The sequence below is a fragment of the Stomoxys calcitrans genome, chromosome 2 (assembly GCF_963082655.1).
Source record: "Stomoxys calcitrans chromosome 2, idStoCalc2.1, whole genome shotgun sequence".
Classification (NCBI taxonomy): Eukaryota; Metazoa; Arthropoda; class Insecta; order Diptera; family Muscidae; genus Stomoxys; species Stomoxys calcitrans.
The window spans coordinates 7275721-7300236 of NC_081553.1; the positions used below are offsets into that span (position 1 = coordinate 7275721).

Below are 24516 nucleotides of genomic sequence, written 5' to 3' on the forward strand. Positions count from 1 at the left end.
TTTTCTCGGGAATAAGATTCTGATTTCCCTTTGGTTCATTTCTTTTTCTTTGTTCTTCTTCGATGTTTCTCTAGCAAAATCACATTTTAATTTTGCCAAATTTAGTGAAATTCACTGAAATTTGTGAAAATCGTGAGCAAATTAAGCAGATTTGGGAGAAAGCCGATTATCTCAAGTCTCAAATTCCCATGGACGACACAATCTCGCATCAGCATCTGATCTACTTGCTATGCAAGACCAAGGGCATGTTGATACCCTCGCACATGGAGATGCTGAATTTGGAGGCCTTAATCAAGAATTATTTGAAGTCATCGCATTTGTTTGTGCGCTGTGCCGCCTTGAATGGGCTGTTAAGCCTGCTGGAGAGCTATGCCAAAACGAATACAACAATTGGCAGATTAAGCGATGAGTTGGTGCGACTCAAGGACATCATACTCTCGTACATCGATAAACATGGTCTGATTGAGGACAGGTGGGTTTTTGGTGATTTTCGTATTTAATTTTTTCTTTTTTTTTTTTTTGTATCGCTTTATGGCTTGCTCTGCTTTTCTTTTTTCTTTCAATTCCAGTGCTTTGCAGTGCAGTGATATGCATTCGAAATTGATATGGACCTTAAATTATTCTCTGATGGAATGGACTTCAAAGCTAGACCCTCAATGCAATGTTGCCTATCACACCAAAATGACTGCGACCAAATTGCTGAGAAAGTCAACGAATGAACAAATATATCTGTGTGTTTTACATGTAAGTATCAATGGCAATAAAAAAATGATATCATGAGCAATGTGTACACTCAGAGAAATTTGTTAGTATAAACAACAGAAAGTCTGCCGAAAATTGGACAGCAGTAATTGGCTGCTAAAACAGCAAACATTTTCTGGTGTTTTCAAATTTTAAAAGTTAGAAAAAGCTAAAAAAATTCATAAATATTTCAACAAATGTTATATTCCATCCTAATATATAACAAATGCCTCGATAGATGTGTAGTAGTTTGAAATTTTGAATGGATTTATTCAAAACTTTAAAATGTTTAATTTAATGTCTCAGTGTCTGCTAATATCGGCAGACTAATTTTTCTGGGTGTAAGGATTACCAGCTTTGTCGGAAAGCTTAAAATTAACGAAAAATATTGAGAGTAGTATCCAAGATATTTTCTCAGCAGATACTCACATTACAAACGTAACTTTTGGGAAGGCAGGGTTATTGTATTAACTTTACCTTTCTGATGAACGATAAGAGAGTTGAGATCACTTTGGCCTAGAGATAAGCGTGTGCCGCCATACGCATGTCATACGCAAAAGCCAAAAAAAAAAAAAAAAATTACGGGTGGTTGCTCTCTCACTAGTGTTGTCGATATTTGTTGGGTATTCAGCTAAGTAAAATTCTACACAGAAAAAAATAAGAATCGTTTTTTATTACGAAGTTAATTGATCCCATTAATTTTTTATTGAAACTGCCTCAATCATGAAAATGATAATATAAACCGCCGTTTTTGAAAAGTAATTGAAAAAGAAAATAGATACCACCGTAGCGCAGAAGTTAGCATGTTAGCCATGACGCTGAACGCCTGGGTTCGTATTCTGGATGGCAATATTTGTGAGGTACTATGCCATGTAAAATCTCCTCTCCAAAGAGATGTCGTATTGCGGCACGCCGTTCGGACTCGGTTATAAAAAAGAGGTCCCTTATCATTGAGCTTAAACTTGATATACACTCTTTGCTACGTGACAAGTTTGCCCCTGTTCCTCAACGGGCAAAATTTGCATTTGCATGGAAAAAATCAATTAAAAATATTGCATATTCAATTAATGAAATAATTGCAATTTTCAATTAAATTTTTAATAGATCCAATGATTGAATTTTTTATAATTTACAATTAAATGTTTCAATAAAATAAGTAAAAGCGTGCTAAGTTCGGTCGAGTCGAATCTTGGAAACCCACCACCAAGGATTTTGCTAAAAATGTATACAAAACAAATTTTTCTGCATTGGATAGCCGTGAGCACACGGGCGTGAACAACGAGGTTTGATCTTTGTGGAGTTCAGCGGAGTAGCTGTAACGGCAGTCGCGGATAATCCACATACCAAACTTCTGTTAAATCAGCAAAAATTAAAGCTTCTAGGAACCGAATAGGGATGATCGAGAGATCGGTTAACATGGGAGCAATATCAGGTTATAGACTGATTTGGCCCGTATTTGGCGCAGTTATTGAAAGAACACCGCAAATTTCAAAATTCAAGAAGTCCAATCGGCAGATCGGTTTATATGGGAGCTATATCAGATTATAGATCGATTTAGACCGTACTAAGCATAGTAGTTGGAAGTCATGACAGAACACTTCATCCAAAATTTCAGCCAAATCGGGCAAAAATTGCAGTTTGTAAGGGCTCAGGAAGTCAAATCGGCAGATCGGTTTATATGGGAGCTATATCAGGTTATGGGCCGAATTGAACCGTACTTGACACAGTTATTGGAAGTCATTACAAAACACTACGTCCAAAATTTTAGCCAAATCGGGCAAAAATTGCTGTTTGTAAGGGCTCAAGAAGTCAAATCAGGAGATCGGTTTATATGAGAGCTATATCAGGTTATGGGCCGAATTGAACCGTACTTGAAACAGTTGTTGGAAGTTGTTACAAAACACTACGTGCAAATGATGAAAATTGCGGCTTCCAGGGGCTCAAGAAGGCAAATCAGGATCGGTTTATATGGGAGCTATATCTAAATCTGAACTGATATGGCCCATTTGCAATCCCCAAAGACCTACATCAATATTAAGCATTTGTGCAAAATTTCAAGCGGCTAGATTTACGCGTTCGACCGCTATCGTGATGTCGACAGACGGACATGGCTAGATCGTCGAGACGATCAAAAATATATATATTTTAGACGAATATTTCGAGGTTAGATTAGTATACCCCCAATCCTGTGGTGGTGGGCATAAAAATTATTTGAAAGTTTTTGAAAATTTCAATTAATTCCTATAATATTTGTTACACAGCTGTTTACCTCATGGAACGTGAACTTAAGGTGGCTTGTTTGGGTAAAGGTTTGTGGGCATCCCTTGAAAAAAAACTTGCCCGCGAAGGGTTTTCCGAAAATGGGTATTGATTTGCTGTTGTAGTAGCAGTGTGTTGTACACTGAAGCGGAAGCCCCTGCTAATGAAAGACTCCATCAGGTAAATCCGGTACGTAGAATCGGCTGACATAGAAATCTCCTTCCATTATTATCGTTGGGGACGATATGTAATATGGTGCTTAAGTTAAATCAATTGAGGTTAGAATGGCCCAGCCGAACTTTGGATACCCAACAACTCGGGCATATATGTTAACCACCTTTCGTCATAATCCGGAAAAAATGCTTAATTTTTGAACCCATTGCAGCTACATTTTAATATGGTCCAAACTCGGCACCGACGTCGAGTGGTCTAATAAATACAATTCACTGTTCACGTTGTTAAAACAGAGTTTTGGTCAATATGGCAGCAATATCAAAATATAAATCGACCTGGCCCATATATTGCACTGACGTCGAAAAGCCTAACATTGGTCACTATGCCAAATTTCAGTGAAATCGGATAATTGGATATATGACAGCTTTATCAAAATATGGACCGATGGGGGCCATATTGAATGCGAATGTCGTAGGGCCTAACACAGCTCACCTTGTCACATTTCAGCGAAATCGGGTATTAACTCTGTTTCATGGATGCAGTAACTAAAATTGGTATATATGGCAGCTATATCCAACTATAGACCGATCTGAACCATAAAGGGAACGAATATCAGACAGCCTAACATAGGTCCTTGTGCCAAATTTCAGCGAAATCGGGTAATAAATGCGCCTTTTATCGGTCCAAGACCCTAAATCAGGTGACCAATCTATTGGGTTGCCCAAAAAGTAATTGCGGATTTTTTAAAAGAAAGTAAATGCATTTTTAATAAAACTTTAATCAAATATACTTTTTTTACACTTTTTTTCTAAAGCAAGCTAAAAGTAACAGCTGATAACTGACAGAAGAAAGAATGCAATTACAGAGTCACAAGCTGTGAAAAAAAAATGTGTCAACGCCGACTATATGAAAAATCCGCAATTACTTTTTGGGCAACCCAATATATGGCAGTTATATCCAAATATGGATCGATCTGAACCATATATATAACTATGCCAAATTTCAACGAAATGGGATAATAAATGTGCCTTTTATGGGCTCAAGACCTTAGATGGGGAGATTGGTCTATATGACAGCTTTGTCGAAGTATAGACCGATGGGGTCCATATTGAACACAGATATTGAAGGGTCTATCACAGCCTACTGTGCAAACTTTGAGTGAAATCGGCTAATAAATTCTCCTTTTATGGGCCCAATAACTTAAATTGCAAGATCGGTCTTTATGGGGGCTATATCAAGATATAGTCCGATATAACCCATCTTCGAACATCACCTGCCTATAGACGAAAAAAGTATCTGTGCAAAGTTTCAGCTCAATATCTCTATTTTTAAAGACTGTAGGGTGATTTCAACAGACCGACGGACGGACGGATGGACGAATGATTGATTCAATTAAATTTTTAATGGAAGATTGGGAAAATTCGAACATCATTCAATTAAAAAATTAATTAATAAGAAATGGCAAAAATATCAATGACGACTGGCATTGAATAAAAAAAATCATATTCAGGTGGTGGGTACCTATCACCATGGATTTACCCTAATTTTTTTTTTTTGAAGCTTCTAGGGGTTCTAATCCGATGTTTGGTTTATACGGCGGTTATATCAGTTTTTAGACCGATTTGAATCTTATTTGGCACGAATATTGGAATTCAGCCAAATCAGGAGAAAATTGAGGCTTCTAGCGACTCAAAAAGTCAAATGCAGGATCTGTTTATTGTGTGGCTATATCAGCTTATTTATCGATTCTATTCATACTAGGCACCGATGTTGGAAGTCATAATGGAAGTAAGTTTGTGTGCCGAAATCAAATCGAATGAAAATTGAGTTTCGTAGGGGTTCAAGAAGTCAAATCCGGAGAATGGTTTGTGAACCGATTTGGGCCATTCGTGCACGCATTTATTGATGGTCAAACCAAAACACTTCAGGCAAAATTTTAGCCAAATCGGATAATAATTGCGCCCTCTAGAGGCTTACGAATATCCGAGGTCGTATTATATGGGAGCTGTATCAGGTTATAAACTGATTTGGAAACAGTACATTCAACATTTCAGCCTAATTGGATACATTTTGCGGTCTCTAGTGGCACAAAAGTCAAGATTCGGTTTATATCGAAGCTATATCAGATTATGAACCGAATTAGACCATACTTGGCGCAGTTGATGGTTACTCCAAAACACTTCCTGCAAAATTTCAGCCAAATCGGATGACATATAGATGGACAGATGGACAGATATGGCTAAATCGATTTTAAATGCCAGGACGATCAAGAATATTTACATATATATTGAGTTGCCCAAAAAGTAATTGCGGATTTTTCATATAGTGGGGATTGACAAATTTTTTCACAGCTTGTGACTCTGTAATTGCATTCTTTCTTCTGTCAGTTATCAGCTGTTATTTTCAGCTTGCTTTAGAAAAAAAGTGTAAAAAAGTATATTTGATTAAAGTTCATTCTAAGTTTTATTAAAAATGCCTTTACTTTCTTTTAAAAAATCCGCAATTACTTTTTGGGCAACCCAATATATACATTATTTCGAGGTAAAAAAAATCTAATTATTGTAGTAAAGTGGAAATAATATGCTATTCTTCATTTTGTGCTTCCAAAAGCCCTATATTGCATACATAGTGGACGTTGAATTTTGCCCACCAGTGAGCGCCAAGTGGCTTGAACTTTACAAATCTCCTAACGTTCAACAAGTTTTGCCTAGGTCTGTACGATTCTCCCTTAATAGAATCCTTTTCAGTAGCGGAATTAAACTGGTATTTGACTCAATATAAATCTCAATTTGTAACCATTCATATGTAGATTTCTCACGGCTCAGCATTCTGGTAAATGGTGATAATTGATCACCTTCCTCCATGCTCTATCACTCTCGGGATGCTCAATAAATTGACGGATTCGGATCTGTCACAGCTTCGTCGCCAAAAGTGACTAAGGTTATATCACCTCTTTCACCGGGGTTCGAGAATAAACTAACAGTAGACCGCAGTTTTACAATACCGGCTTCTATGTCACAGTACTTCGAGTGGACCAACCTTAAAGTTAATCAGAATCATTCGATACCAACTCCAAAATCCTGTATATTACCCTTTTTGCAAAACCTACTATTATCCGATTTAAAATCTGGAGCCAAAAAGCTACAGCCTCTGTAATATTTGGCCTATATTTACTTAAGGTAGTTTTGCCATTTTTACTCAACTAAAAAAAATTTAGCATTAAGCCTTAATGAAAATATTTTACTTTGGATAGAATATTTAAAACCAATTTTTTTTTTAATCAAAAATTTCCAATTGTTTTTTCCTCAATTAGTTAAATGTCAATAATTTCAGTAATGGCATAAACTCTCTACCCCTTCCTCGTGTGTAATAGCGGGAATCAGCATGACTTATCAAACCAATTATCATCACATTCACTTTGCGCCAATTCAAAATCCAAACCCATACAATCACATTGGGAACTTTGAATATCCCTGCCTCATGGCAATAGAAAAATCGCAATCCTTTTTATTACGACACTGATTTCATGATTCCTTCTATGCTTATTTTGGGGAGGAGGGGGGTTTTTTTTGGGACAAATTTCAATGAGCGAAAAAGTAATTTTGTAGTAAAATAATCCAATGCAACAAACAATAGAAGCATCAGTACATAGAGGCAGCATTGGCAAGCGACGACTAGTGAGCCAGCCAGGCAGCCAAGCGATTTCGGTGACATTGTATCAGTGACAGCAACGTTGTTGCTTTCGAACATACATTCTATTGCAGTGGCAGTGACAGTAGCAACAACAATCGCAAGGACAACAGCAACAGCAACGGCAATGGTTATTTTTATTTTTATTGTTATTATCTTAATTTGTTTTATTTTTATTTCATTCGCTCGCCTGTTTGCCCGGCTACTCCACCAAATGCCTGGCATGGACGAAAGGATGGACAGATGGAGGATGTATGTTTCTTATTGTTGTGGTTGAGGTTTTATTTTTGTTGCTGTTGGTGATGTTGATGTGGAATGGACTGCCTGCTTCTGTTTACATGTGGCTTTTGGGGAAAGCCCAGGCGAGAAAATAAAAAACGCCAACGCCAAAAGCATCGAACCTATCCATTTGCCATCCATCCCCAATGACATCAAAACTACGGCAAGGACATTCAGCAACAAATCGAAATCGAAAAACGAAAAAACAACAACACCAACAACAACAGCTTTTGCATACACAGTCCATTCCCACCGATATATTTTTTATATTTTTGTTTCTAACCAATTTCAATGCTTATACACATGTACAGGGTTATTTACGAGGAGTGTATGATAATTGAGGGAAATAATAGGTTAGTTTAGGTAAAAGTGGCCGTGGCTTATCATTTAGCTTAAACTTGAATCGGACTGCACTCATTGATATGTGTGTTCCTTATTTGAATGCTCATGAGCAAATTTGTTTTTGCACTCCGATAACGAACATCAAATACTGAAAAGTGTCCTTAATCAATCTGTTTGAACCGTCTTATAGCTCTTGATGCCTGGAAATAGGAAAGTATTCCAGTAAAGGAGAATCGTACAGACTGGAGGTGTGCACGAGAGTTGTGGGTTGTCGTGTCGAGATTCATGAGTAAGATCCAAATCCAATCACGTAATCGTGCTTGGCCATGATTGAACTAAAATTCGTGAGTGAGTAAAATTCTTCGTTCCTGAGTGAGTGAAATCATGCTCACAACACTAATCACGACTCACGAGACACTCACGAAACACAAACGAAACGCCCACGAAACAAACAAAAATAACGAAAAACAAGTAAGAGCGTGCTAAGTTCGGCCGGGTCGAATCTTATATACCCTCCACCATGTATCGCATTTGTCGAGTTCTTTTCCCGGCATCTCTTCTTAGACAAAAAAGGATATAAGAAAAGATTTACTATGCTATTGGTGCGATATCAAGATATGGTCCGGTTTGGACCACAATTAAATTATATGTTGGAGACCTGTGTAAAATGTCAGCCAATTCGAATAAGAATTGCGCCCTATGGGGGCTCAAGAAGTAAAATAGAGAGATTGATTTATATGGGAGCTGCATCGGGCTATGGACCGATTCGTACCATAATAAACACATATGTTGATGGTCATGAGAGGATCCGTCATACAAAATTTCAGGCAAATCGGCCATACTTGGCACAGTTGTTGGATATCACAACAGAACACGTCGTGCAAAATTTCATTCCAATCGGATAAGATTTGCTCTCTCTAGAGGCTCAAGAAGTCAAGACCCAAGATCGGTTTATATGGCAGCTATATCAGCTTATGGACCGATTCGAACCATACTTGGCATAGTTCTTGGATATCACAACAGAACACGTCGTGCAAAATTTCATTCCAATCGGATAAGAATTGCGCACTCTAGAGGCTCAAGAAATCAAGACCTCAGATCGGTTTATATGGCAGCTATATCAAAACATGGACCGATGTGGCCAATTTACATTACCAACCGACCTACACTAATAGTAAGTATTTGTGCAAAATTTCAAGCGCCTAGCTTTACTCCTTCGAAAGTTAGCATGCTTTTGACAGGCAGACGGACAGACGAACAGACATGACTAGATTGACTTAGAATGTCATGACGATCAAGGTGTTACAAACGGAATGACGAATGGGTCTAACAAAATTTTTCGCATGCTTGAGTACATCATAAGTCGTGCGTGAGTAAAATTTTTGTTTCGTGAGCGTGTGGGAGTAAAATTTTTTTTTTCGTCAGCATGAGTGAAAAATCACCCACGCGCACGTCTCTAGTACAGACCGATTTCCTCCCTCCATGAGCAAGTAGCAAAGAAACTACTCTGAGTCTTGAACTTTTTAGCGTCATGCCATAGCAATGTGTTGTTCGTGGCCTATCGTTACGGTCAACCACGTCATGGTTTTTGAGGATATTGTTAACATGTCGATCCAGCCGAGACGGCAATTTTAGATCGCGAAATTCCTTTGTTATCGAATCTCTTAGAGTGAAACAGGAAGTTTCGTAGGGCAGAATCATATCTTCGACATTGTTCAACCTCTACTTATTAGTATAGTCTCATTACACGGTCCCGAATTCAAATCGACATGACATCCGTGGTAGGTTAAACAGCAAGAAATTCAAAGATATATGCCTTTAAAAAAAATACAATTGCTTATTGCAATTGTCCTGAAGACAGGATGACGAAGTCACAACGAGGAAGGATCAACTGCAGCATAATGATAATGTTGTTGTTCTCCCAAGGTCCTATACATTTTGGTGATCCTAATATTTGATCCTAATATTTGAAATATAGACAACTTTTGAGTTCTGTTCTGAATTTGATAAAAATCGTTTCCTTTTCCCAAATTTTCATACCGACCCAATTTATTTTTTTAGTTTTTAAATGTGCATTTTTGATTTTACTTCTATTGTTCCAATTTTGTTAACATTCTTTTGGTTGCTTTATTTTATTTTATAGGGTTTGGAGCGAATGATTGTGCTTGACAATAAAGTCAGCAGCATCGGCAGCACTTTCGTGGCTGGCAGTGGTGGTGGCGGTGGTGGTGCAGACAGCCAAAACCAAATGCTGAGGCCCTCAATTGAAAAACTTGCTCTTGAACTGGCCAAATTGGAAAACGAGAAATTTTCAATTCCCGCACTGAAATTACTTTTGTCGTGCATTTATGTGGGTAAGTGTAACGAAAATATTTTCTATTTGCCTTTCAGTTCTTTTTTTTTTTTTGTTCGTTTTGATGTGTGATGTGGGGGGTTCGTTGGTGATGAAACGAAACAGGATAGGCAAGGCGGACTGATGGACGGACAATTGGACTATATTTGGAGTATATTTGCACTGCATACTTCCACACTCACACATGCATAGACATGTAGTTACATATTTGCATGTGTTCATGTAGGTGTTTGTATTCTTGCTAAAATTTTACTCCTTTTTGGGGGGGCGGGAGCCAGTTTAAATATTTTTGCGAATTCGATTTTTATTAACAATCTCTCGTTTCCATTGATTTGGGCATTGTGGTGGCTGTTGAGTGGATGATGGTGGAACTGGTGGCTATGGCAGTGTTGATGATGATGATGATGGTGATGGTTTTTGTTTTCCCATCTCATTCGGATCATTGTTGTCAATGGCAGTGATTCTGTGATTCTGTTACATGCAATTGATGGTAATTTTATTTTGGTTGTTTAGCTGTTTCGCTTGTACGCTCTTCCATCTGCCAACTGCCAACTCTCGGCCGTCATGTCTTTTATCTGAATTTCCTTTCAGTTTTCACAAAATTGTTTTCATTTCATGAATGTCACTGGTGGTAGTGAATGCAAAAACCAAAGCCATTTCCAGCTCAAGGTCACATTTTAAATATTTGAAGGGGTTGAACTGTATTGTAATTGCTGCTATGCTCTAGACAAGAAACCATTTAAACCCTTTAATGGAGGTCAATTAAATCCATTAATTTTTGACCAAAAATAAAAACAAACACAACTTAATATTAAACGATAAAGTTGAACTTACAGTTCTTCTATAAGTATAGTTTATTATATAAGTGTCGTGGTTTAAAATAGTTTTAAAAATCTTTTGTTCCAGATTTTATTTTTTATAAAAATTTTCGAGTTTCATACAAAACCTTGTCGAACTTTGATTATTTTAATTGGCAATGACAGAACATTTGTCCCATTAGTCGAGCTTAGAATAGAACACCAAGCGCCACGATCTTCTGTGCTTCTTCTCCAATCCCTGCCTCCAAGTTTGGAGATGTCTTTCGCTACTCCATCTTTTCATCCGAGTTTTGGTTGTCCCTGTTTGCGTATAACACAGTGCTGCATGTCTCCAAAAAACTTCTGCGCTGGAGGCCTAGCCAACGAAACCTTGTATTTTGATTCATTTAAATATGATTACGTCGTCATATAGCTCGCGGTTCATACGACGCCGATATTCTTCAATTCTAGTCTATAAATTTTAAGAAGAATCTTACCCTCAAATACTCCAAGCACTGCCTAGTCTGCTTTCAGAAGTACCCATGCCTCAAAACCATATGACATCACGGGTAGTATCAGTGTTTTGTAAAGTGTTGTTGTTGTTGTAGTTGTTTATTGTGTTTTATCTTTCGTCTGCTTGATTCTGTTGAGTGTCAAGACTCAGGAACTCTGCGATTAAGATGGGGTGCGTCCACAAGGATCTAGGTCTGAGTCGAGTGGGTCTGGCTGGGCAGTTGAACAGGTGACGTGTATCGTGCGGTCCCTGGTTACAATCGGGTGGGACATACATCTTGCACGTCGGCATCAATCCTTGCTCTGTAGGAATTGAGGCGGCTGCATCTGCCGGAACGTAATTGAGCCACAACTACTCTGGTTCGCCGGGGGAGGTCGATTTCTTCAGGTGCAATGCGTGGCGGTCGTTCTCCAAGGACTACATTCACCCGGTAGCCAATTACCGCATCTGCTACCGTGTCTGCATGAATGTTGTTTAGACCTGCTTGATATGCCGCTTGATTAAGAAGTTCTCTCTTGTAGCGCTGAACGTCACGCTCTAGACCATGTAGATCTACCTTAAGGCTTCTGGGCGGTGGATATCTATCCACAAGATGATGATTTGGATGGTCTCTGCGATAACAGCCCAAAAGGTATTGCTTAGACAGCACTGGTAGGATCTTTGTCTCCTGATGGAGGTGGTCCACATGAGATCTGAGGAGACAGCCCGTCACAGTTCGGAGGGCGGCATTCTGACAGATCTGAACATTATTCCACTGCGTGTCACAAAGTTGACGAGACCACACTGGCGCTGCATAACTTACCACAGACCGGCCATTTGCCTTGTACGTGGTCAACAAGGTTTCTTTGTCTGCACCCCAAGTGCTGCCAGAAAATGACTTGAGGACCTTGTTCCTACTTTTGATTTTATCGCAGATTGCTGTGGCATGTGGGGAGAATGTGTAAGAGCTGTCAAATATGACGCCAAGTATTTTGGGTCACTTGATGGTCGGAATCATTTCTCCATCGACCATCACAGTCAGCTCAGTATTCACCTCACGCGTATTTGTAGTAAACAATGTGGCTGAAAATTTGGTGGCGGATATCTTCAGATTTCTTGCAGCGAAATATGATTCAAGTTCGTTGAGGTAGACGTTCAATCTATCGCAGATGTCATCAATGGGTGGGGGCCTGATGCATTGATCGTACAATCGTCCGCATATGATACGATCTCTATGCCGTCTGGAGGGGGTGGGATGGAGGATAGGTAGAGGTTAAACAGAGCCGGAGATATCACCCCACCTTGGGGAACTCCCTGTTTCACTCTACGGTGCTTCGACTTCTTATCCCTAAATTCCACAAATGATTGGCGACCACACAGATAATTCGCGATCCAGCGTTTCAAGCCTGGCTGGAGGGACGTGTTGGCGAAAGCCGTCGAATAATTTAGCATGGCTGACCATGTCGAATGCCTTCGATTGGTCCAAGTCACGAGGACCGTCCTATCACATGGCCTGGACTGATCCCGTCTACCGGGGTTCGAGAGTGACTTAACAGTAGACAACGGTTTGCCTACACCGGTGCCTAAGTTACATTGATCCAAGTGTTCCAGCCTCAAATTCCGCTTATGTTTGTTGACTACCCTGTTTATTTCCAGATTCAGCTCGCTGATTCTGGGGTAAGCAGGATCCATAGCACGAATCCCATCACGCTCATCTGCGAGTACCACTGCTTGCGCCGGTAAATTGGGCCGCACTTGAGGTATACGACCGGCTGGTATAAAGCGATCGGATGCTGCGTTAATAATGACTCGGAATTTCCTCTCTGCCACTAGCACATCAGAGGGGGGTGGCAGTTCCCTGAAGCGGCGAAGCCAGTCCAATCGGTCTTCTTATGATTGATAAACGTCCGGCGCTCAGAGGTTATGAAGTCGGGTGGTCGGTCGATGGTGAGAATTATGGGCAGGTGGTCAAACCCCAAAGAGATGGAGATGTCTAGCGAGCTGCTGCACCTCCTCGTAATTCTAGTGGGGGCATCCTCATTCACCGTGCAAAACGTGGTGCTTAAAATCTGCTCTGTCAAAGCTATGCCACGCTGGTCGTTACCTAGGGGAGAATGTCATGACATGTGATGCGCATTAAAGTCCCCTAGAATCAGACGATTATGGCCAGATAGCAACCCAGTGATGTCGGGGTTGTAAGCCTGGCCATTAATCGGGACACAGCTACGAAGCTACGTTATGTAGCTCTATCTCGGCAGTACCGGACCTGACTGTCATCCCCATGCATTCCATGTAGGGGTCACTAGCGTCATGCGATAGGTCTATCTCTCTCTCGATTTGACTTTTTGAGCCCTTACAAGCCGCAATTTTTGTCCGATTTAGCTGAAATTTTGCATGCGATGCTCTGTTACGACTTCCAACAACTATGGCAAATACGGTCCAAATCAGTCTATAACCTGATATAGCTCCCATATAAACCGATCTCCCGATTTGACTTCTTGAGCCCTTACAAGCCGTAGTTTTTGTCCGATTTGGCTGAAATTAAGCATGTGGTGTTCTGTTATGATTTCCAAAAACTGTGCCAAGTACGCTCCAAATCGGTCTATAACCTGATATAGCTCCCATATAAACCTGCCTCCGGTTCCTAGAAGCTTTAATTTTTGTTGTTTTGACAGAAGTTTGGTATATAGAATAAAATAATGCCCTTCAACTAGATTTATTTTGTATAAATTTCTACCAGAATCAATGGTGCTGGGTTCCCAAGATTCGGCCCGACCGAATTTAGCACGCTTTTACTTGTTCTTCGCTTTTTTCAAAACTGGTGTCATTCGTTTTGGTTACGGCGGTGCCGGGGCAAATAAAGTTGCTGACTACATCAAAATTGTGGTTGCCAACGTTCTTCATTTGCTTTATCCGCTCGGGGTGTGGGAGTTGATACCATCCATTTTGTCTTCTATGCATTTACTGCTAGATCTTCTTTCTCTGATTCTCTTTCGATTCTTTCAAAGGCTACATTAACTACTTCCGGTATCATATCAATGTCGTCGGCATAGGCGGGTCGCATGTCCATATTTATTCACATATGAATCTCGTCTAATCTTCTCCAGCAGCATATTAAAAATATCACCCGATAAGCTGTCTACTTGTCTGAAACCACGTGTAGTTGTTGTTGTTGTAGCCGCCTTTTTATGTGGAGGTGGCCCGTTCCGGTCAAAAGGACCGATTGCCGCGGGACAAGTTATTTTAAGGCGCCAATAACTGTCCTTGTCATATCGGGCATCATGGGTACTCAGGTTTATGCAAGAACCGTTGCCGCCCGTTCTTTCACTGAGACTCTCCGCTCGATACCGCTGATTGTTTGCCAGGTTAAAACATAAGCTACTCCATATGGAGCATTCCACTATCCGCAACCTGTGGACGCGCCCCGTAGCTCGCAGCTAAGCTTCTCGTCACAGCGATGAACACCACACAAATAGAACCTCAATGTTCCAGCCGGTGTGGTGCTCATCCGTGTCGGGATATCTCGTTTGGTATTGAATCGTTCGGAGAGATTATTTCCTATTCATACTGAGGAACGTGTATCAGCAAGAGTCCTTCTGCAGTCTTAATAATTTTGCAGGGATATCTAACTCAGACGTGGCTAGAAAACTGCGGCTTTTTGAAATTTCTAATGTTTTAACCTGGAGCTGCTAACTAGCATGTTTTTTGCCGCGATGACGTTTATTAGCCTCAATCCATTGTGGGAAGTTAACTCGTAGCGCCCAAAACTCGTGGGTTATGTGGAATCGTATATGCGTACCTCGATGTCGCGAGCCGCTTGCTTGTTTCCAGCCCTTAAGGCCGAAATAGAGTGAGCGTGTTGAGTTTTGTTTTTGAGCGTCGGGTTGCTAAAATGCAACTCTGCCCACAAATCCCTCTCACAGAGACACTTCTACTCCGCATAAATATAAAGCTTTTCACTACACAAGCTATCACTTGCTGCACCGATTTTACATAAGTGAGCTCGTAGTCCAATGTGTCCCGTTATCACACCAATAGCTATACTGACCTCCTTCTTACTCCCTTTCAGTAATAGCCTCGTCTTCTCACGATCTGGATCCTCCATAGGATTTTTGCAGTCCTACAGATTGTTTCGCTGTTCCACGGAGTTGCCTGCGCATTCGTCGCAAACGCCCTTCACTCGGACTGCGTCGACCTAAAAGACTTCGGGTTAACTAAGCTTATTGACGACAGTCCTCTGTGCTTCATCGCCAAATCGTGTGCCCTTTCATTTCCCCTTTTCTCCGTTAATGGCCCGGCCCCCAAACGATGCAGATTTTGCCATCCTCAGAGAAGGCGTAAATCCTCTTCTTACATTGCAAGACTGTTCGTGACCTTACCGTCCTGATTGTTATTGCCCTTATGGCAATTTTACTGTCGATAAAGATGTTCACCCTCGACGCCCACGCGTTAGCACCAAACAACTTCACGCATTCCATGATCGCCCGGATCTCCGCCTGCAGGATCGTATTATGGTCAGGCAGTCTAAAATAGATCTTAGTCCCTGGATTCTCAATGTAGACCCCCAGGCCCACTCTGTCCGCTAGCTTTGATCCATTCGTTTAACATGATCTTCCAGATGGCAATACTAGGGTTCCGTCAATCCAAAACTGTGCCGATGGCAGCAGTGCCTCACATCCGATTTCAAGGTTCATCTCAGGTATCCGATCGGAAACCTCTTCCCTTCCTTCCAGGTTTCCTATCGTCGCCTCGATTATACCGCGATGGTATGAGCTGCTCCCATCCTCAATCCATTCTCCCATCGCCTTAAGTCTCGTAGCCGTCTCCAATTCAGTTTCCTGTCCAAGATCACACCTAAGTATTAGACTTTGTCAGATATCGAAATCGTCTTATTGAGGAAATGTGGTGCATTAAATTGGCCCACCTTCGTCTTTCTCGTGAACGGCCATATTTCAGTCTTCTTTGGGTTAACATTGAGACCTCTGGGTCTGGCCCAGTCATATGCCATATGCAAGACCCTTTCGGCCCTTCTGCATAGCTCGTTCGTATCCTTACCCCTTAGAAGTATTATAACATCGTCTGCGTAGTAGACGGGTTCAAATCCCTACTCAGTTAGGGTCTATAGCCTGGTCTGCTACGCAGACGAGTTCAAATCCCAACTCAGTATCCGTAATAGGTCATTTATGGTGGGACTGGCGATAAAATACCCCCTGTGTCGGGCCTTGTGCCACTTTCTTCCTTATATTTATGCCTGGGACACACAATTTATCCACCTGTTCCTTAGCATGTGTTTTATCCAGTCTTATCCAGACCGGGTCCACCCGCTACTGGTCTAAGGATTGGATCAGTGTGTCGCTCCGCACATTGTTAAAAGCCCCCTCGATGTCAATTCATACCGCCAGGGTATTCATTTTGGCATCGAAGGATTCTTTTATTTTATGTACAATCTCGTGCAGGGCAGTCTCCACCGACCTTCCCTTGACATAGGCATGCTGTTTGTATTTGAGCAGTTCGCTGGATGCCCGTCCTACTCTTTATCTTGGTGTCCACAATACGTTGCATGGTTTTGAGTAGAAAGGACATAAGGCTTATGGGCTTGGGTATAAACCTTGCCTTGCCGGGCTTGGGTATAAACACCACCCTTGCCTCTTGCCTGGCTTTCGGAGTATATGCAAGTCCTAGGCACGCTGTGCAAATTTTGGCCAAACGAAGCGCCAGATAGTCTGCCTCTTTCTGTAGTAACGCCGTAAATATTCCATCAGGTCCGGGTGAGTTAAATGGTTTGAAGCTCCTCTACGATACCTCCACCATACATTCTGTAATTATAAACCTTCAATCAACGTCATTATTCCAAGATTCCGGTGTCTCCATGAGTATGCTGTGGAAAATGGGTTTTCATCAAAAGCCTCAACATGTCCTCCGTTGTCTCTGCTCTCATTCCCATGTCGTCTATTAAAGTTTCAGTGTGGACAGTTTTAGTGTACCTTTGATTCCCATATTGCCGTGAGCACTCTACGTGTGGTTTTGGGATGGAGTGGCCCCCATTGAACTTCTCCCTAAAACCTTTTATTTAGGGCAAGGTATAACCTGTTATTCATTCCATTCTGCTTAGGAGTGGTCCAGAAGATAAATATACCCGGTTTTTAAGCCAGATTGCATTCTACTGCTGTAGACCTTCCCATCTTGGGTCTTGACTTCTTGAGCCTCTAGAGGGCGCAATTGTCGTCCGATTTGACTGAAATTTTGCACATAGTGTTTAAAACTTCTAACAACTGTGCCAAGTATGGTTCAAATCGGTCCATAACCTGGTATAGCTGCAATATAAACCGATCCTGGGTCTTGATTTTGTGAGCTTTTAGAAGGCGGAATTCTTATCCGATTTAAATGAAATTTTGCACATAGTGTTTTAATATCACTTCTACCAACCTGCTAAGTATGGTTCAAATCGGTCCATAACCTGGCATAGCTGCCATATAAACCGATCCTGGGTCTTGACTTCTTGAGCTTTTAGTAGGCGGAATTCTTATCCGATTTGAATGAAATTTTGCACATAGTGTTTTGATATCACTTCTAATAACTTTGCTAAGTATGGTTCAAATCGGTCCATAACCTGGTATAGCTGCCATATAAACCGATCCTGGGTCTTGACTTCTTGAGCTTTTAGAAGGCGGGATTCTTATCCGATTTAAATGAAATTTTGCACATAGTGTTTTAATATCACTTCTACTAACTGTGCTAAGTATGTTTCAAATCGGTCCATAACCTGGTATAGCTGCCATATAAACCGATCCTGGGTCTTGACTTCTTGAGCCTCTAGAGGGCGCATTTCTCGTCCGATTTGACTGAAATTTTGCACATAGTGTTTTAATATCACTTCTAATAACTGTGCTAAGTATGGTTCAAATCGGTCCATAACCTGGTATAGCTGCCATATAAACCGATCCTGATGGTCCAAATCGGTCCATACCCTGATATAGCTGCCATTTAAACCGATCTGGGATCTTGAGTTCTAGAGCCTCTAAAGGGCGCAATTCTCATCCAATTTGACTGACATTTTGCACATAGTGTTTTAATATCACTTCCAACAACTGTGCGAAGTATGGTTCAAATCGGGCCATAACCTGGTATAGCTGCCATATAAACCGATCTGGGGACTTGACTTCTTGAGCTTCTAGAGGGCGCAATTCCTATCCGATTTGAATGATATTTTGCACAAAGTGTTTTGGTATCACTTCCAACATTTATGCCAAGTATGGTCCAAATCGGTCCATACCCTGATATAGCTGCCATTTAAACCGATCTGGGATCTTGAGTTCCAAAGCCTCTAGAGAGCGCAATTCTCATCCGATTTGGCACAGATTTTGTACAACAGCTTCTCCCATGGCCTTCAACATACGTGTGCAATATGGTCTGAATCGATCTATTGCTTGACAAAGCTCCCATATGTACCGATCTCCCGATTTTGCTTCTTGAGCCTCGAATCGGACTATAACTTGTTAAATGTTAGTTTTGAGGTTATAATGAATTGGGAAAATTTATTTTGCATTTTCCATAAAAAATTTGAAATTCAAAAAAATATTTGCATAGAAAATGTAATTTTATGCAAATATACCAACAATTTCTGTTTAGATTACTTGTTATCTTCTTTGTCCACATTAGCATCACACAATATTTTTCCTTTGTTATCGATTACAAAAATGGCTAATTTTTCCAACTGCTGCTGCTATTAAACCCCCATTTCCTTGCAGGCTCTTCAAAACAATTGGAAAATACTGAATTATGCAATGGCATTGTGCAGGACGACCCCGAGATAATTGCCCAGCAAACGGATAAGGTTGATATTTTGCTGCAATGCATTAAAACGGCCAACGAAGAAGCGGCTTGGATTTATGGCCAGGTGTTGTGCCAAATGATACGTGATTTAGTGCCGCCCAAAGAAATATTGACGAAGGTCATAAAGGAGTTCTTGGCCATAAATCAACCACACAGCGATGTTATTGCAATGATTGTATTTCAGGTAAGTTACTTCTTACAAGTACTCCTCGTGTAGCCTGTTCTATTCTCCAAAACACTAGCATTAGGACTCCCACTTGCACTCGCATATATAGTTGAGAGTTATTGTAGTAGTTGTTGTCAAAGGTGTCTCTCAACATATTTGGCCCCAGTTTTCCAAGTGCACGTGTGTGGCGTGTGTTTCTAATGATGTCATAGGCGTATTGAGTTCACAACTAATAGAAGTAGAAGAAGAAGAAGAAGAGAATATTTCCTTGAGCTTAAATCATTAAGATTCAATGTGCACTTCCAAGTCCATTTAAATGCTGCAACAACATTAAATTTAAAGAAGGTTTGAAGGTTTCAGAGCCAGAAAGACTGCAGCAAATTTCATAGGTATGTTTCCAATAGTGCTGTACATTTTTGATGGTTGAAATGAATGCATTTTTGTTTTTTGTATACCCTATAGGATGGGGGTATACTAAATCGGTTCATAACCAGATATAGCTTCCATATAAACCGAACTGGAATCTTGATGTCTTGAGCCTCTAGAGGGCGCAATTCTCTTCCGATTTGGCAGACATTTTGTACAACGGCTACTCCCATGACCTTTAACATGCGTGTGCAATATGCAATATGATACAGCTCCGATATAAACCGATCTCCCAATTTTGCTTCTTGAGCCCCTACAAGGCACATTTCTTATTCGAATGGACTGTATATTACACAATGACGTCTACAATGTTCAGCATTCATTTATGGTCCGAATCTAATGGCATAACAGTTCTTATTCAATATTCTTTGTTTGCCTAAAAAGAGATACCGAGCAAAGAACTCGACAAATGCAATCCATGGTGGAGGGTATATAAGATGCGGCCCGGCCGAACTCTTACTTGTTTTTAAATAATTTTTTATATTAAGAATCATTTCTTTGGCTTTTTAATTGAAAAAAGTCCACAACTTTGATCAAAAAGTTGAATATCAGTTCCTACCTAATATAGACCACATGTAAGAAAGTTCTTTGCTTTCATCCAATAATTGTGAATTGGAAAATTGCCTTCAAAAAGTCAATATTGGCTGTTGTACATTGTATACGAATTCATTCGACTAGGAACTTTTTTGATAATTCGACTTTAAAATTTTGATTTTTAAACTGAATGCCAAGAGATTTCGACTCTGAGTTGTTTTACTTCACTCTTCGACATTAGGGTAGATCGCAGAATATGAAGATGCAAAGATAAAGATGTGTAATTAAAATGGGAAAACTCCTGCTAGTCTTGGTTACTTATTCTCAAATTGCACAGCAAACGGATTGGTTTCCACACCATCACCGCAAATATTAGCCAAGGTTTAAGCGAGGTTAAACTTTGAGATACTGTAAGTCTTCGTAGCATTTGGTCTATCAGCTATGCCATGTTTCTTAGGAATATCGATAACACGTTCTTCAGCCGAGACTAAAATGTTGAATCGCAAATTTGTTGTATCTTCACCATGAATAATTTAGTACAACAAGTAAAAGCGTTCTAAATACGGCCTGGCCGAATCTTAAATATATACCCTTCACCATGGATCGCATTTGTCGAGTTCGATTCCCGATATCTCTTTTTTGGGCAAACAAAAGATATAAGAAAAGATTTGCTATGCTATGAAGACATATCAAGTTATGGTCCGATTCGGACAACAATTACGCCCTCTAGAGGCTCAAGAAGTCAAGATTCAAGATCGGTTTATACGGCAGCTATATAAGGTTATGGATATGGGTTAACTAACTACCTTGTCGAACTTACCATTAACTTCGTTACAATAAATTAGCAAATATATGCCAACAAATCTTTAACCAGACCCAGATCGGTCCAGATTTGAATATTGCAAATTGCAAATTTTGCCCATGAACATTCCACTATGAAACAGGGGCAAACTTCTCACATATCAATGAGTGCAGTCCGCTTCAAGTTTAAGCTCAATGATAATGGGCCTCCTTTTTATAGCCGAGTCCGAACGGCGTGCCCCAATGCGACACCTCTTTAGAGAGAAGTTTTACATGTCATAGTACTTCACAAATGTTGCCATCATTAGGAGGGGAAAACCACCACTGAGCATTTTTTTCTGATGGTCTTGCCAGGATTCGAACCCAGGCGTTCAGCGTCATAGGCAGACATGCTAACCTCTGCGCTACGGTGGCCTTCGTTTAATCATTATTATAGTGAAAAGTTTAAAATTTTCATTTGCTTCTTCTTTTCATTTTTAAAAACTGCTTATTCTCCACATTTCATGTATTCTTCTTCTTCTTCTTTGCGTAAACTGTTTGTTGTAAAACATTGAAATTTATCGGTGATTTTTAATCTTTTACGTGTTTTACAACGTTAGCGCTTGCCCTTAAGCTTTCACAACAATTTTTAATGGCATTTGTTTTTAATTCTTGTTCTTGGTGTTGTTGTTGCATGTATGTTTTCACATTTCTTCACTCTTTTGACTCTTCAACAGGTTTTCCGGTCGGCCATTGATTCTTCGTTTTCGCAACCATTGCAAGATTGGCTTACCTGTTCATTACCCACGTTCTTATCGTTGGCAGAACAAAAAGCCGTCTGGTGTCTCAGTGTTGTATTCCTCTCGGCCTCCATAAATCTTCATTTAACGAAACTGTTTCCACTGCTGTTGAGTGGTGTGAAGAAGGGCCAAACAGCAACAGCAACAACCACAACAATGACGACAACGACGACGACGACAACAACATCCTCATCCGCATCAACACCCACAGCAGCGACAGCGAAAAGAATGAGTTCAACCAAATTGGGTCATCACGAAATTGCATTGTTCGTGACATCTGCTCAGGATTTCTATGCGAAATTGGGCTCTGAGCAGAAATTACGTTTTCGCGATGCCTTCAAGGAATTTCATCATATTAAAGTCTACAACAAGATGTTACAAAGTCTATGAACAAGCTAACGAACGAACGAACGAACGAACAAGCGAACATCAGCTCACACACACACACACACCCACATACATACACGCTGATGACAGGAATTTAGAAAAAAAGATCTGCCACATCACTCTCGCACGCATACTTTGCTGTTACACACACACACACACACACACGTTTACATACATTCTAATACGAATTCTTGGATGATGAATATGATAAGAACTCATCATAAAGTCCATAGGATGCATGTAAATGTGTGTGCGTGTGTGTATGTAGCTTCGCTGCATGTGCCTGTATGCGCACCATCGAATATTATGCAAATGAATGAGCAGAGTGAATGCATGTCCCTCATTTCTTACCGAGAGTTATCGCGAGTCTGTGTGCTTGTGTGAGCAGCATCTTTTCTGCGAGCCAAGAAAATAAACGAGAAAGAGAGCAAAGCAAAGGAACTTTAGTTAAGCTTAAGGCTAAGATTGAAATTTATATGGGGCTTTCCGCCCCTCCCTTTAATTATTTATTATGTTATCATTATATTACGTTTATTTTTTTACTCAAATAACTATTTCGAGCTCTGACTCAGCCTATAACGAATTTTGTTTTTTATTTTATTTTCCATGTGCACGTGATTTTTAAGAGATATGGGAAAACTTTTGAAGAATTTTGAAAAGTTGAAAACTAAGTGTTTTTGCTCTAATTTAGAAAAAAAAAATCATTATCATTTATTTAGTTTGTTTTTGTTTTTTTTTTTGTGTGTTCCTTATATCGGCTGAGCCGATTTTTATGAAATTTTCGTTGATGGTGCATAATGATCCCGTGGTAAAAATAGGGTACTACATTGTTTGATATCTGAGGGGGGCGGACCCATCCCCTTACCCTAATTTTTAGAAACGCCAGATTTCGGTGATGGGTGGTGCGATTTAGGCAAAACTTTGTGTGCTCTCTTATAGTTACCTAAAAATAAAAATTTGGTATCCAAATAGTAAATCAAGTGTTTTTCGAGAGAAGGGAAATCAGTCTAAAGATTCCATGCCTCGAATCCATGCCTGGCTTTTGTAGCGCAATTGCTCTGCCCCTTTTATAGACATTGGCAACCACTCAATCGCTTTTATTGTACGAAAACTTGGCATACAAAATTATGTGCAATTAAACAATTTTAAACCGCAACACTTCAAGATAGCAAAACTTTTCTATTTTTAAACTGTTTTCTATAAATGTAAAAAAACTGTTTGCTTACGAACTGTCTTACTCATTGACTGCCTTCTCCCAGGACAAAGGTTTAGAAATTAGAAATCATGTACTTGCATTAGGGTGATGACTTTTATTCTCAAAAAATATTTCTTGTTGCACGAATGAATGAACTTTTGCATCTGTATGACTAAAATAACATTTATTCCATTTAAATATTAAAAAAAGATCCCTCACAAAGCACTTTGAGATTATGTTTTTCTGAACAAATTTAATTTTTTTCTTTTTTTTTTATATGATCCAACTCCAAAACTGTAAAATGTGTCATGCTTATAACTTTCCCGAAAAGCCACATTACTCATGTACAAAATCAGATATTGATCGTAAAAATCGGACGCCCGCTCCACAGCGCCTTCTTTTACTTTATATGGAACAAAAGTATCCTTGGAATATTTATTTTCGACAATTAAAGAGCTTTTAGTTAAATACCATGCTACCAAAAAAGTATATCGCTGATAGCAGATTCGTGCTTTACTCCCATAGACCTTTCATTTGAGCCCCATATTGCTATGGTCGTAAATTTTTCCCTTTTAGGGGATGTTTTTGGGGAGAGGTGGCCCCCCAAACACTTGGTCCCATATTTGGATATCAGATTCGAATTCTACACTCAAATACCGCCCCATATTCCCATGGTCAGTAAACAAGTCCTGTTTGGGGGGTGTTTTGGGAAAGGGTCCCACATTTGGATATTAGATTCGTATTCTACCTTCAAATACCTTTCATTTGAGTCCCATATTGCCATGGTTGGTAAATATGTCCGATTTAGGGGTGTTTTGGGGGTTGGGGTGGTCCTCCTAACTCTTGGTCCGGCAATTGGATATCAGATACGTTTTCTTATCCTAAATACCTATGGGACTCAAACCATATTGTCGTGATTAGTCTAAACATATGTTTGGTAGGTTATAGGGTGGTGCAGCGCCCCTAGGTACCCCATCCGAAATTTGGATACCAAACTTTTATTTTTAGGGTACTATATGAAAGCACACAAAATTTCGCTTAAATCGCACGACCCATCTCCGAGATCTGGCGTTTCTGAGAATAAGGGGAAAGGGGGAGGGATATTTGGGGTTGGGTCGACCTCCCATTATTTGAAACTAATTTTGTATGCCATATTTGCAATCTACTCCCGAATACTTTTCATTCGAGTCCCATATTAATAGGAACGTCGAATATAACAGTTAAGAGGAGTTTTTTGGGTTGGGGCGTCCCGCTGGGTACTTGGACG

The 24516-nt window shown here is 40.1% G+C and overlaps 1 protein-coding gene across 1 annotated transcript in view; it reads left to right on the forward strand.

Moving 5' to 3' along the window:
- LOC106083330 (uncharacterized) overlaps positions 1-22637 on the forward strand; it is a 128028-nt gene extending 105391 nt beyond the window's left edge. The window contains exons 24-28 of the mRNA XM_013246267.2: positions 75-472; positions 570-744; positions 9629-9839; positions 18877-19145; positions 21605-22637. Of these exons, the coding sequence (XP_013101721.2) occupies positions 75-472; positions 570-744; positions 9629-9839; positions 18877-19145; positions 21605-22057 (1506 nt within the window). The 3' untranslated portion in view covers positions 22058-22637. The remainder of the gene's footprint in view (positions 1-74; positions 473-569; positions 745-9628; positions 9840-18876; positions 19146-21604) is intronic.
- Positions 22638-24516: the final 1879 nt, after the last annotated feature.